At 37.9% G+C, this 15,879-nt stretch overlaps 1 protein-coding gene across 2 annotated transcripts in view; it reads left to right on the top strand.

Annotated features, from left to right (window-relative positions):
* The first annotated feature begins 2,006 nt into the window (after positions 1-2,006).
* RECQL2 (RECQ helicase L2) overlaps positions 2,007-15,879 on the top strand; it is a 104,775-nt gene continuing 90,902 nt past the window's right edge. Inside the window, exons 1-8 of one of the 2 annotated variants that reach the window (XM_088966203.1) lie at positions 2,007-2,221; positions 3,522-3,742; positions 4,097-4,243; positions 4,325-4,540; positions 5,223-5,327; positions 5,410-5,514; positions 5,606-5,728; positions 6,463-6,551. In XM_088966203.1, the coding sequence (XP_088822329.1) occupies positions 2,161-2,221; positions 3,522-3,742; positions 4,097-4,243; positions 4,325-4,540; positions 5,223-5,327; positions 5,410-5,514; positions 5,606-5,728; positions 6,463-6,551 (1,067 nt within the window). In that variant the 5' untranslated portion in view covers positions 2,007-2,160. The remainder of the gene's footprint in view (positions 2,222-3,521; positions 3,743-4,096; positions 4,244-4,324; positions 4,541-5,222; positions 5,328-5,409; positions 5,515-5,605; positions 5,729-6,462; positions 6,552-15,879) is intronic. The other variant, XM_088966204.1, reaches the window with a different exon arrangement.

The raw sequence follows: 15,879 nt of genomic DNA on the forward strand, positions 1-15,879 counted from the left end.
TGGATATTATAATAACAAATAATTCAACTAATAGATTTTTGTTTTAATTGCATTTTTTATTTAGCTTTTTTTTTTTTTATGTATCACAATATCAATTGTCATGAGATTTGTATTAAACATGTATTAAATTGAGACTTGTCATGGAATTAAACTAGTATAAAAAATAAAAAAAAAATTATCAAAGACGGCGGTCATGCAACCACCGACTTAACCATAAACAAGCTATAAGGCGGCGGTTAAATAGGATCTAAGTCGGCAGCTCAGACCACTGCCCTGCCTAAGAAGGCAATTAGAGTGTTTTCACTGGCCTAAGGCGGCAGTCAAATAGAACCTAAGCCGGCGGTTCAGACCACCACCTAAAAGGGTAGGTAGAATTTTGATTGACCTAAGGTGGTGGTCAAATATGATCTAAGCCGGTGGTCAAAACTGCCACTTTTATTAATGCTAAGCCAGCGGTTCTGATGATGTACCACCACTTTAGAGTTAATTGAACCGTTTCAGACCGGCCTTCAAGGGCAGTGATCTTTTATGTCTAAGCCAGCGATCTTGACCTAAGCCGGCAGAGGTTTAGGGGGAGGACTGAAGACCGCAGCCTGGACATGCGACCGCCGGCTTAGACCAATCTTCACTCCCATAATTGAGGGGATAATTCTTCTGCAATGCCTATGAATGTTACGACTAAAGAAGATGGAAGAATTTTAGATATTAACTCATTGACTTGACCACCCACTAAAGGTATCAAGGCAATCCTTTATCCTTGAAGCTCAGCTAAGTGGGTGGTTCGAGAAGCATGGAACACCGTTCAACATCAATTGCATGGATGATAAAGCCATACACGGTGAAATAAGTTCACAGAAGTGTGAAGAAAAGCCCCTTAGTTGTAAGCATTTAATCACAAAGCTCCACTCCTTCCTTTATTTCTAATAAACTGGGGAGAGAATCCACCAGTTCCTGGTTTTGACAGTCCGACGGTCCGGCCTTCATAGGTGCATTATGACACATGACCTTACACTCAATCTATTGCTTGTTATTAACATGCACAAAACCAAATAAAAAGATAGAGCTTATGTCTACTCATTCCAAGGAGGACGTTTGCATCCTTTCGAGTAGGGCTACAACCAGTATCCATTTCTCCTAAGTTTGAATTTAATTCATTTATAATTGGATCAAATATGGATATGCCCCTATTATGCTATGCTATCAGAAAGACATGATATATACCCTCGATAAATATATACTCATAATAGCAAAGCTGGTTTGAATGTTGTATTTTTCCTAGCTAAATTGTCATAAGCTTAAGTTTCAAATAATTAATTTTCAATTAAGTTTGTTCATCAAATACAATATCAATCATTTTTAATTCATTTTATAATTTATAAATAATATATAATATTTTGTCACTTTTTAATTTAATTTATTTATAATATTTAATATCAAATTGCGATCCAAATTTGGTTCAAACTTGATATGAATTCAATGGATAAGATTTGAGTTTGAATATAAATGAATCAAACTTATATCTATTTATATCCAATTTGTTTCGGTCCTTTTGCAACCTACTTCAAGAGATTTTACTTATGAACATGTTAGCTTGAAAAAATATTCCCAGCTTTTATTCAATCCTAAATGAGCCAAGGTTTTTTACAAAAATAATATTTACTCCCTGAATTAGGGTTTATCATTTTGGCAACTATTTTCTTCTAAGCATTTTATTTTATTTTCTTGACAATTAGGCTATGTTTAACTAAAATTCTGCTTTTGAGCTTTGGGCTGTGGAATGTGACAAAAGTGCTTTAGGCATTTGGCAAAATGTTTCTTTTAAAAACATAATTAAAAGTAAAAAACACTTTCAAGCCCAAAAACGGACCTAAAATTGAGGTTTTGTCCAAACGCAATCCAAGTGTCCAAGACCGGAATTTTACTTTCTTACATGCTCACGTTTTTCCCACGTGACATCCCTCGTTTCCCTCGTTACCTTAGAACTACAAGTCTACAACAGTACAACTGAAGTACTAAACTTTCCTAGCAAAAAACCGAAAAAAAAAAAAAAGAAAAAGAAAAAGAAATACTGAACTGAGAATCGATTGTCCCGTTTGGTTTTGAAAACGACGCACTTTTTCTGTTGCCGCTAGGTTTAGCGGCTGCCACCAGAACCAGAGGATGGAAGATGATATCTTAGAGGAGCTGCTAAATGTGGAGACGGAGCTTCAAGAAGTTCAAGGTCCTGTTTCTAAACTCACCTCCCAAAACGGTCTTTAGAATTAGTTAGATACGAGTAATCACTCCTTTGGATACATTGAAATTGAAGTTCGTTGTGTTTTCGTATAAATTCAATGGAATCGCATCTGTTTTCCTAATTCTTTGTTAGGCTTAGTTCGTTTTTGGTATAATTTAACTGATACACCATTCCACTATTCATTCAACTCTGAACTTTACAGTGTAGCCCTACCATTAACTGGGAATGTAGGTTGTTTTTTGTTTAATGCTTTACTGGCATTGTTCCTTTAACTATATTGCCTCCAATCTTCTTTTTTAATAAAGACAATACAATTGATCCATAGATTTGGAATTTTGGAAGGTTTGGTCTACAATGAAAGAAAAAAAAAAACTGTTCTACTATGTTAAATAGAGCATACCGCAATCAGTCTTCTTGTTTAATAATAACAGTAACTTTTTTTTTTCTTTGCCAAACAAACATGTCACAATCAATATCTCCCAAATGGGAGATATGCCAGCTTAAGATCAGTAGCCAAGTGATGAAGAAGTAGGGGGATGTTTAGTTGGAGGAATTGATTTGCCGATTCTGATTTTTTAATTTGCCACATGAGCTGGTTCCCCAAATTGTATGAAAATACCCATTTGGTAAGACTGGTTCCTCAAAAATCAGTAGAGGAATTGATTAATCCTGATTTCCATGATTATGGATGATGCCCAAAACTTTGGGAGATGGCTTTGCAAATTGGGGTGGGGGTGATTCTTGAATTGAGTTCTGACATGGTAGTGACATGTCCATGCCAAAAATGTTCAAACCATGCATGTTTTTATTTTTATTCTTTTTTTTTTGTGACAATTTGCCTCAACAGCATTGTTTCTACCAAACATGTTTTCTTGGATGAATCAGCGATTCTCCAAACCCCTCAAAATCATTGATTCTTGAGGAAACAATGTCGATAAATGGATTCCTCCAAGCAAACGTCCACTAGATATATGGTAATTCATCTTTTCTGAGTTGTTTAAAATGGTTTTTCCTGGATCAGTTCTGTTGATTAAATGGTTTGTGATCTTCTTAGGTACTGCCTACTTTGAAAGCTATTGGAGATTTAATATGATTTAATCCATGTATTTATTATCTGCCTTTTTGGATTACCTACACCTTTCTAAGAGTACATGTTTTTTATTGCTGATAGCATTGTATGGACAATGGAGTATGTATCATAATAGGGTATGAAACACCTAAATCTTATTTTGAGGAGGTTAAATGGTCATTTTTTCTGACATTATCCTTATATCCTTTTCTCCAGACCAGATAAAAATATTGCTTGATCGGCAAGAGAAGTTGTATGCAAGACAATCTGAACTGAATATCCTATTAGAAGAATGTAATGCATCTGGAAGCCCAGCTGACAGTGGTGCTTCAGTTACTGTAGAGAACTGGTCAGGGCCATTTGGGTGGGATTCTGAGGCTGATGATATTAGGTTTAATGTTTTTGGCATATCTACATATCGTGCAAATCAGCGGGAGGTTAGTTCCCTATCAGGAAGTTCTTTAATTGTTCTTCCATATCATTATTTCCTATGTGATTTTAGGTTCACATATTCAGTGTCACATTTCCCATCTAAATTTCATTACTACGCTGTCTACAAGTTTCTTCTTATGGTCATTGACCTGATTTTGGTAATTCTTAGCTATTTTCTTCTTTTAATTATTGTTTTTTCTAACAACGTAAATATGTTCTTACATGCTTTCTGATTCATAAATTCCATTACATGTAAGTTATTCTTTCTTCTAATTTTTGCTGATAAATATCTCAAACTGCTGTTCCTCATCATACTACATGTAAATGTGCTTACCGAATTAAATCTCCATTGCTGTCAGATAATAAATGCAGTCATGAGTGGAAGAGATGTTCTGGTCATAATGGCTGCTGGTGGTGGCAAGAGTCTCTGTTACCAATTACCAGCCATACTTCGTGATGGAGTTGCTCTTGTAGTCAGTCCTTTGCTTTCCCTAATCCAGGACCAGGTGCATTTAATTTTGTTCTTATGCATCATCTACTACATTCTGCATTAAATGAATGAACTTTTCTCATAATTATTGATTCAGGTAATGGGATTAACTGCTTTAGGCATCCCAGCTTACATGTTGACATCAACTACAAGTAAGGAAGATGAAAAATTTATATATAAGGCCCTTGAAAAAGGAGAAGGAGGGCTCAAGATTTTGTATGTTACACCTGAAAAGGTATCAAAAAGCAAGAGGTTCATGTCAAAGCTTGAAAAATGCCATCATGGCGGTCATCTCTCTCTTATTGCAATTGATGTGAGTAGATGGTTTTCTTCATGTTCCTTGGATTTTGTTTCGAACTGTGCTAACAACTCCAAAATTGTTATTGGTCACAAGTTGCTCAATCTACTAGCTTACTATAGAATGTTTTGCCTACTAAATAATATGAACAACAAAGGCTTGAATATGATGCCATAGGTAGCCACTTTAATGTGCTTGTGGTATTTCCTGATTATTTTATTTTATTTTTTTATCATGTTACATCTTGATAGTTTTCTTGCCTGCACGATCTGCAGCTACATTTCCTATTGGATTGGAGATTTTAGCTTTTATCATGGATGGTGTATATGATGAATTAACTTATATTATGACACATGTTATTAGTCATGAGTGATGACAATTAAAAGCTGTGCTAAGGCAAACATCAAAATATATGGTGCGACCTTGACTCATGACCAACATTGATAGTTATAACAAGCACAAACTTTAATCATATATCACATTAAAGGTATAACTATTGTTTTTTTTTTTTTGAGTTTGTATGAGGATTTTTTTAATTATCAGACATGCCATTGGTATAGATTGCCTGCTTTGATATGTAACTTGGCATTACTGTGTTCCTATTTCATGCTTTTAACTGTTACAGGTACTTTCTTTTAGACACATGCCAGTGAAAGTCCTTGATTGCTTTCTTTTGATTGTTTAAATTACTTGTTAGGAGGCACATTGCTGTAGTCAATGGGGCCATGATTTTCGTCCTGACTACAAGAATCTTGGTATTTTGAAGACTCAGTTTCCAAGTGTTCCAGTGGTCGCTTTGACTGTATGTTTCACTTTCTTGACTTGAATTATTGTTATTCCAATGAAATATGTTCAAACTCTACATTATTTATTCTACTTTTCAGGCAACTGCTACTAAGAAGGTTCAAGCAGATCTGATGGAGATGCTACATATTTCGAAATGTATTAAATTTGTGAGCACAGTGAACAGGCCTAATCTATTTTATATGGTATATTGGAAATTATATTTATGTTTCTGATTCTAAACATTTATGTGGCTGAAATAGAATATAAAACTACAATACCTTACTTGCATTGCAGGTACGAGATAAGTCTTCCGTTGGGAAGGTGGTTGTTGATGAAATTGCTGATTTTATACGTAGTTCATATCCAAATAATGAATCTGGGATTGTTTATTGTTTCTCCAGAAAGGAATGTGAACAGGTCTGTGTTAGGTTTATTACAAATCTTCCCCATTCCTTCTATAGTTATCACTTAGATCCCTGGGTTAGAAGTTTCTACAGCATTACAATACAATCTACTTTGCCTTTCTCCAAAAAAAAAGTTTTGGTTATGATACATAATGGTCATATGGGGTTTTATTAGTGTATAAAGGTATTCCAGCATTGCTTCTATAATCATTTTCATATGTGGGATATTTTTTTTTGGTTCTTTCTGTCTTTTCAAATGCACCAACATAGAACAAATGGACAAGGGGAAATTAACATATGGTGGTTTATTTTTGGCTTTCATTGTTGTTTATGAGGTGAAGTTTTCTAATGGGTTTTAATTTAGAAAGGGGGTTGTAGCCTTGTAGGTTTTAGCCTTTTTACTGCTTTTTCAGTAGAAAGGTCTTTGTTTGTTTGTTTATTTTATTGGCTTTTACCTGTTATATTTGGGTTTTGGAGAGCTAGGTCATGAACTCTAGTAATGAATCCACACCTTATCCATGTAAAACTTTGATCAAGATGACCAGAATATCCATGCAGCATCTGCAATAGGGAAACTACATGTTTGACTTACATACATAGATACATGTTTTATATTTCTCGTGCATTTTTTTTGTTGGTTTAGATTTGTTTGTTTTTTTATTTGTTGTGCTTTTTATGACTATAGTTTGTATCTCACGTTTTGAATGAAGAAAATTATGGCTTCTCTTATACTCCCAAGAAATGTAGGTTGCAGAGGAGTTATGTCAGAGAGGAATTTCAGCTGGTTTCTATCATGCAGATATGGATGTGGGTGCTCGTGAAAAAGTTCATCTACGGTAAATTCATGATCCTGGCAGATTATGAATGTTTCATGTGATGTGCATGGATCCTGTTAACTTCGATTCTATGGATTTACATTTTGGATTAATCTTGGGTTTGGTAATACAAAATGTTTTTATGTATGGGTCTGGAGCCCCCAGAACCTGCTATCTATCCCATGTTTTGAGCATCCACACCCGCCAACAGATGGGTCTTACATTTCACATCAGTTGGACCAAAAATCATACCTGTACAGAAAATTATGACCTTTGGTTTTATTGCATATATTTGGATGATTGACAAAATTTTCCTTCTCCAATGCTCCATGTGTAATGCCCAAATTATATAGTTAAAAAATTATTGATTATGATTATTCTTGCATATGTAATGTTCTAGTTGGGACTCAATTCAGTGGTGCCCCAACCTATACACGGTGAGTGAGATACAAATATTCAAGGTTTAAGAAAAATATTATTTTCTTGATCATGTAGGATGGGAAGCATGTTGAAAATGATGAACGGTTGCAAACCTATAAACCTCACTAAACATTAAAAGGAACTCTGAATACACTACTTGAATCATCACTAGAAACAATCCTTTAGAAATGATTTAATTTCAAGAATGCATATATCTTTGGGAGGGAGGACCACTTAGAGTAAGTTTCTGATCTAACTTTCTTGTATATCAGAAAGTGGTCGAGTGATATGATAAATGCAAAGGAACCTTCATTTTTTTCAAAATAAATAAAAATGTAACTTCATTCAAAGCAAAGGATAAGGGAATACAAACACAAAGAGAAAAAAAGAAAAGCTGAACACCCTCATTACAACTCTTAGGGATACAATTTTGAGCCTCCTCATAGACTTAAACAAAAAAATTGAGTCTCCCCAACTCTTTTCTCGCCCAAAATCCACAACACCAACCCCCTGCCACACACACAAAGACCCTAACAACCCAAAAAAACTTAAAACAATTACAAAGAAGACAAAGACATTTTTTTTCCAATTCCAATAATGTTTTTTTTTTTTGATCAGCAAAAATTTTTTGATTAATAACAGAGAAAAAGTTGCAATCAGTTACAATAGTTATAGGTTGCGGTATGCATTAACCAGACTGCAACCACATACAATCAGCTACAGTTCTGCCCAGTACAAGGTAGATCTATTTGCCCCCTGTTTTGCTAGGGTATCCGCCACCCCATTTGCATTCCGTTTGACCCAACCAAACTGAGAGTTGAGCCTCCTTGCAAGTATGTCAATTTCACTGAAGATAAATTTGAGCTTCCAAGGTACTGATGTGATGTTTTTAGCCTAAGAAATGACCACTAGTGAGTCTCCTTCTATTTCTAAATTTGTTGTTCCAATCTGCTCAGCCATCTTCAGACCTTGAAGTAGAGCTAGAGTATTGAGTCACCAATACCTATTGGTCCTGAGAACTGAGAAGAGTGCCACCACCATACCTAGATGGTTTCTAATCACACCCTCTACGCCTGCCCTTCCTGGGTTACTAAAAGAACTCCCATCAAAGTTTAGTTTTAGTTTGTTCAGTACAGGTGGCTTCCATTCCACTCTTACAACTACTTTGGGTGCATCTGTTTGTGATACTTCAGTCCAACTTCTTAGAATCTCATTTGTGGAGAAATTTTTGAATAGCTCCATGGTCATCACCCAATGTGCAGTTCTGATTTTAATGACTTCAATAACTTCCTCCTTTGATTTACTATTTCTAGAGAAAAGTCTTAGGTTTCTTTCCTCCCATATAGTCCATACTGTAGCAGCTCTTTTCCTCTGTTGCCTCAGGAAGGAGGGGCTGAATAGACTTACCACATCCTGTATGTAGGAGCCCACCTACATACAAACAAAATTCCAAATACCAGAAACAAAAGAGTAGGATAAAAGTAAGTGGGGTAGGGTTTCACCACAATCCATACAAAGGACACACATGAGGAGAGAGGCATTTGTTTGGCCTTCTTTTCTGTAACATGTCACAAGTGTTTACCTTCCCTAGGAACACTTCCCAATAGAAATCTTGTACTTTTGGAGGGATCGATTTACACCAGATTTCTCTCACTGGTAAGTTCACCCCCAAAGGATCAGAGTGAATGAGCAAACCAAAGGAGGCACAAGAAAATAAACCATCAAGAATTGGGGACCGGACTCTACTATTAGCTATAGATTGGTCTAAGTAGACCTTCTCAAGTGTTGAGATCAAAAGCACTAGGGACTTGCATTCATTTTCCCTCAACCCTCTTCTGAAGCCAAAGTCCCAAGAGATACCTGTAGAGAACACTAATGTGGACCCCACTAAGGTGGTCCCCACTGTTCGTATGTCAGCAATAAGTTATGATTAGGATTAGTTCTTTATGATAAGATTAGGACTAGTTTTTTTCAGCTTTATCTTATCTTATCTTGCCATGTAAGCAATTCAGTCATTTTACAAGTATGATACTATGTATATAAATTTAAGAGGGGGGCTGCTGTTTAAACACACCAACCACTCTCTCTTTTCTCAAACCTCTCTACAAGTTCTCCTTCTCCATCTCTCTACTTTTTTTCTCCTCTCCTCTTATCTTTTCCTTTCTTTTGTTTTCTGTTCGAAACCCAAGGCTGATTGTAGTCTTATACGACTACTTGGTATCAGAGCACTCGATCTAGGAAATCTCATGTGGAATTAATTCAGCCGACCACATGAGAATTAATTAGGGCTGGAAGCTTAGAAAAGTTTTTTTTTTTTTTTTTTTTCGGCTGATTCTTGGAGGTCACAAGGAGTCTTCAGCAACTGTCCAAGGATTGGAGGATGCTCCTTGTAATCAGGAAGAATCAGAGAAGAATTGGTGATCAAGATTGGAGGTGCCGATTAGTTTATTTCTGATCAAGATTGAAGTTTTTTAAAGAGGATTCTCTCAGGATCAGTTTTTTTTTCAGCATTTTCTGAGGTTGATCAGAATCAAGGTCAGTTTTTTGGAGTAAGACTGAAGGTGACGATCAGAATTTCCATATGATTTTTTTTTTTGGATCAAGATCAGTTCTTCTTCAGAAACTTCTGGGTAAGATTTCATCCTTTTTTGAGGACGACAACAAGGATAGCTTAATCTGAGAGGTATGGCTATATATATGCTCTTTTTTTATTTAGGGTTTTAAGAGAAAACCCTGAAACCCAGGACTGTTACTATGTCCAAATAAGAGTTAGACTTGACTTTTGTGATTTAAGCTTGGCTGATATCAGATTTCTGTTCTTTGTTCTCTGTATTTAAAGACCTAGTACTGCTGAATCTGATTTCTGCTTCTAGATTTATTGTTATTAGTTTCAGATCCAGTAGGCTGATTGTTACAGTAATTAGAATGTGGTTTTGATTAACTCCTAACCAAGAATAGTGTTTAAAAGCCAGGGGGAGGGTGTTTTTGGTTCAGGTAACATGACTGAAAACACTTTCTAGATTACAACTGTTAAGTTTGATGGATTAAACTACTTAGAATGGGCCCAATCAGTCATAATGGCCATTGGGGGTAGAGGAAAACTGAACTATTTGTTGGGTGATATGAAGGAACCAACTAAGGAGGATACCATTTATGCTAAGTGGATTCAAGAGAATTATTTGGTGATGACATGGCTGTGCAACTCTATGTAGCCACACATCAACCGAAACTACTCATGGGCAAAAACAACTAAGGAAATATGGGATATTGTGAAAGAAACCTACTCTCAGCCCCTTAATGTTGCTAGGGCTTATGAGCTGAAATGTGAGGTTAAAAATCTCATGCAAGGAGAGAAACAGGTCTCTATTTATTTTTATACCTTGAAATCCCTGTGGTATGAAATTGACCACTTTGAAACAATTGAATGGGAGAGTCAGGAGGATGCACAAACTTACAGAAAGAAGGTTGAAACTAATAGAGTGTTTGAGTTCCTGGCTGGTCTAAATTTTGAATATGATAGTGTGAGACAACAGTTGTTGACAAGAGACAGTGTAACTCTATCCCAAGCCTATTCCCTAGTGCACAGTGAAGAGGCTAGGAGAAAAGTTATGATACAACAACAACCTTTCGAATCAGCCCTGGCAGTAGTTAAGCCCAAATCTAGGGGTGATAAAAAAGGGATATGAAGAAGGAAGCTAAGAAGGACCTAGTATGTGAGCATTGCAAGAAATCTAAACATACTAAAGACATTGTTGGAAATTGCATCCACATTTAGTTCCAACAAAACTCAAAAACAAAAAGGGGAATGCCAATATGGCTGTCAACACTGATAGTGCAGCCTCAATGGCCTTAAGAGGCAATCCTCTAGATACTCTAGCTGCTGTCCAATTTGCTCTAGTTTAGTTGAAAAATGAAGTTGGTAATTCAACTCCACTTCCTCAGACACCATCAACACCCCCTACCTCAGCTTTTGCTCATTTAGGTAATCGGGCCTCAGCTCCCCATGCCTCAAATACAAGTAATACAAAACATTCATGGATAATAGATTCTGTTTCATTGAGAAAACTGAAGAAGAAGAAGAACAACAACAGATCCCTGTTTTATTGAGAAAAATAAAAAAAGGGTGAGGCCCCTGTTTTACTGAGAAAAATCGAAAAAAAATAAAAGGGGCGGAGCCCCTATTTTTATGCATGCATTGTATGAAGAAGAAGAGACATAGGGCGGAGCCCCTGTTTCAGCCTGGATTGCCAATTGCCACAGGAGGAAGAAGAACAAAAAAATAAATAAATAAATAACATACCTCTGGTTTGAATGAGCTTTGTTTGATTCAAGAATTAGGCTTGGACTGGAACTGGATGAACTTGAGCTTGAAGAGCTTCAACTTCCTCTAGGTTGTCTTCTAGAGTCTAACTTTTGGACGAAGGAAGCCTTCCCTCCAAATTTTTTTTTTTTTTTTCTTTTGGTAGTTTTGGCAAAGGGATGTCGATTCAACTTTCTTTTTTTGTAAGTTTCCTATTTGTTTTTTTTTTTAATTTTTAATATTATTTTTTGAATCATACGTTAAGTCGGATTGTGTATATCATATAGGTGCTCACCTGGGCCGCTTGTCGCCTGGCCTGAGACGCATGCCTAGGCGCAAAGGCGAGTTCCTGTTCAAGTCATGTGCGCCTTGGCCTGGGCGAGGCGCTCAGCCTGGAATGCGCCTCGCCTCTGCGCCTAGGCGCGCCTCAGGCGCACCTTGTAAAACACTGCATAGGCGTTGTCGCATAAAACACTGAGAGATAGGATGCAATGGAGGTGGCAAAGTGGGTGAGATAGGTAGGTCAAACACTGGAGTAGACAAAGGAGTTGGAATAGGAAGTGGTATAGATTGTTCACTTCCTTCTCCAAAAAAACTTCCTTTGAGAAGAACCCCTCGAGAAAAAAGGTGTGGACTAAAAAAATGTGACATCCATAGTAATATATCAACTCCTAGAGATTGGGTCATAACAACAATACCCCTTCTGATTTCCTGCATACCCAAGGAAGACACAATTCTTTACCTTAGGATCCAGCTTTGAGCGGTGGGGACCAAGAACATGGACAAAGCACACACATCCAAACACCCTTAGAGGAATATGGAATGTCTCCCCCTTAGGAAAAAGAAGGCTGAACGGAGTGCTATATCCAAGAACACGAGAAGGCACCCGATTAATCAAGAACACTACTGTAAGAACTGCATTACCTCAAAAACGAATTGGAAATGTAGAGCTCAACATCATGCTTCTTTCTACTTCCACAATACGTCTGTTCTTCCTTTCCGTTACACCATTCTGTTGTGGAGTGTATGTACAACTGCTTTGATGGATAATTCCACGTTCCAAAAGGTATGATGACAGGTTTTTTTTCAAAGTATTCATAGGCATTGTTTGGTTTAAATACTTTCACTTGTGCCCTAAACCGTGTCAGCACCATCTGATGGAATTATTGAACCAAAGACGGTACCTCATCAAATATATCCAAGAGTACCGAGAATAATCATCCACAAAATGAAGAAAATATTGATAGCCACTCATAGAAGAAACATGGTATGGCCCCTACACATCAGTATGAACAATATAAAAAACAAAAGAACATCTTTTATTGCTTGCTTTAAAGGAATGCCTACAATTCTTTTCAAGTTGACAACCCTCACACTCCAAATTGGACAAGTTGACAAACTCAAACAATTTGGGAAACGAAAAATGCAAAGAAGCAAAAGACAAATGTCCTAACCGGTTATGCCAAAGCATAATCTGACCCACTAACTCTGACTCAATACTCCTGCTGACATTATGACTTTGACGACTGGGAAGCGCATAATCTGACCCACTAACTGATACCATTCACCTCACGACCACTCCCAGTCGTCCTCTTTGATTCCAGATCCTGCAAAACACAATGACTAGGAGAAAAAATCACAAAACAGTTCAAATTCTTTGTTAAGCTACTAACAAATAAAAGATTAGTGCTCTATCTAGGAACATGAAGGACAAAAGGTAGGATAATGGTATCAGTTATCCTGACAGACCCTTTCCCAGCATTGGGAACATGTGATCCATCAACTGTGGAAACTCTTATCTCTGCTAGAGCAGAGGTGGTATGAGGTTAAAATGATGGAAATGATTTTTGATGAATGACAATAAATTTATTAAATCAGAAGCAAATTTAGAGTGAGTTCATACAACATCCCAGCGAGAGGTGTGAGCTGCAACCCCTCATTGAACCTTACAAGTAAACTAGGAAAGAAAAGCAAGAATCACAACTGAGTCCAAAATAAATCTTCCCTATTTACCCCTTGCTTAGCTAACACATCTGACAAGGTATTTGCTGATCTCCCCACCCACTGTACAGTGATCAACATATTCCTTGTCAACCAACTAAAATTCTTCATTTCATTCTTGTAACGCCACATAGCCTCTTCAGGATTTTTCAACCAACCCACCACCACTTTGGAATCCCCCTCGATTATTAGGTGTTGTACCCCCAGCTGGTTTGCAAATTGAACTCCTTGTACAACAGCTAAAAGTTTTGCGTTGATGGAGTCCCCAATTCCCAAGGGACCTGAGTAGAGCAACAAAATCTCTCCCTTCTCATTTCTCAAAGCACCCCCCATTCCAAATAATCCTGGATTACCCATGCTACTTCTATCAAAGTTCAACTTTAGTGAGCCTTCGGATGGAGGAAACCAGCTTGTAATTGATTTGTCCTTTAGAGATGAACACGTCGCTACTGCTGACCAATTTCTCCAAAGGTCATTAAAGGAGAATTGATGAAAGATTTCCAAGGTCTTCAGCCAAGGTATTGCCCTATTTAACACACAGTCTTTCAAATCCTGACTGTGAAGGGATGAGAGATCCATCCCATGGACGCCCAAAGATTGCGGAATAAGGGGCGAATTTCAAAAATTTTTCTCTCCCTTCAACTGGGAATCACATTCCCTATTTAGAAAATCATATTTTCAAGGATCAATCTTGAACCTTAAACTGAACTAGATCTGAACCAAAATGAATGGGAGAGAATAATACCTGATACGGAGAAGTAATATCTCCCAACGAAGGTGTTCACGCCCAAGGAAGGATCCAAAGACTGCTCCCACTGAAGATGGCGCAGTGCAGGATGGAGCAGAATCAACAGTGTTCTTCCCCAAGAACTCTGTCATTTGCAAGAATCAGTAGAATGGTATGTGAGCACAGCTTCCTTCTCAATCCTTTCTCAAAGAACTGATGTCAAGATCCAATCTTGACTTCTCCCACAACTGGAGATCGAACTGGCAAACAGGGCGGCAAGAACAGGGAGGCGGCAAGAGAGTATTCGCAGGGTGCAGAATTCTCTCTTCTTGATTTCAGCACTAAAGAGGATCTGATGTGTGTCTCCTAAAGGCTGCCGCCCCCTCCTTCTTTTTGTTAACTTGAAGGATCAGCTCCTAATCCCATTAGGAGGTGCTTATCCAAATCATATTTGGATCAGCCTTCTCTTCTAGTGATAAGGATAATCCCTTATCTTATCTGCAGATTAGATTAGCTTTATCCTAATCCCATTAGGAGGTTTCTATATCTGAATCACATTCAGATCTGGACTCTCTGAGTGGATAGGATTAAGACCCTATCCTATCTGCTAATCCATCTCAGAATTCGCCCCTTTAATTAACTAAATAAATAGCCCAGTTCGAAATGGGCTTTAGGCCCATCAAGCTTATGTGCTCACTTAACCTTCCTATTTGCTGCCCAGTTGGGCTTCCTTGTATGGCGTGGGACCCAAGCATTGATCTACACATCAGCCACATGGGTTCGGCCCAGCCTTTGTTACAAGGCCTGGTCGAATACACTGTTAAAGACAGTGAACCCCCTGAAACCCATCGAATGGGCTTTATGGGCCCAACACTTACCCTAAGTGGTCCCTAGGCCAAGCCACCTTGTAACACCCAGGGACTGTGGGCAGATGCAAGATTAGCCCATCAGGTATTATCCTCAATGGTCTTACACTTAACCTCTCAGCCCATAATGATCATACACTGCCCGACAAGAGAGGACCTCTCCCTCGGCTGCAAGGAACAATGTTGCACTCTCCACTTATATGGATCCCGGGAATTAAAACCTTTTTGCAAACATTTTAGAAACCATAATGTATATACTTTTATATCTCATATAAAATATACTTTGCAAAACAAATTTCAACGGTTGAAATCGACTGCCGGCAGTCTTGGTTTCCATCAGTGAGAGTGCATCCCTGATCATTACCTTTGTCCGACAAAGGGGCTGATCCTGTCACTATGATCACCCACTCAGATGAATTCTCGGATTGTCCCAACATACCCAGGTTTTGACCCCCGCTAAGGATCTCACTGATTGGTACATCAAAGACAGCCCGATCTGACACCTAGTGCAGTATCATAATCGAGTCTAAGGGTCGGGTGTAATTTTCCAGTTTTGCCCATCAATCTCCAAGGTCCAGGGCAATACTGGAAATCTGGTCCCGTTCAAAGATTCAATTAATCCCACACTATATGTGCCTAGGGTCTCACCCCGGTAGCTGAGACAAGCCACCCCAACCGACTTGGTGGCACCACAGTGTCAGCCTTGTCAGGATAGGTCTCCCCAGACCGACCCACTGGCTGTGAACATTCTAAACTAACACGAGTCTCAATAAGTGTCCAGTTTAAGGGTATTACACAGAAACATACCAAGGAACATGAATCAAATATGCACTTTTATTCATTTACAAAAAACTCATAAAGTACATCAATTTTGATTGAAGCTAAGGGCATACAAAACTGTCTAACAGACTGCTCCTTTCCTTTTCTTGAAAAATTCTTGTTAGAGTTAGCCGAATAAGGGTAGATTAGTCATCTCACCTTGGTTAAGTTATGAGCTTATGTGGCAGTCTTATTAGAGGTTCTCTGTCCTATACT

The sequence above is a fragment of the Nelumbo lutea genome, chromosome 1, assembly GCF_056320005.1.
Source record: "Nelumbo lutea isolate HS-2025 chromosome 1, American lotus-T2T, whole genome shotgun sequence".
Classification (NCBI taxonomy): Eukaryota; Viridiplantae; Streptophyta; class Magnoliopsida; order Proteales; family Nelumbonaceae; genus Nelumbo; species Nelumbo lutea.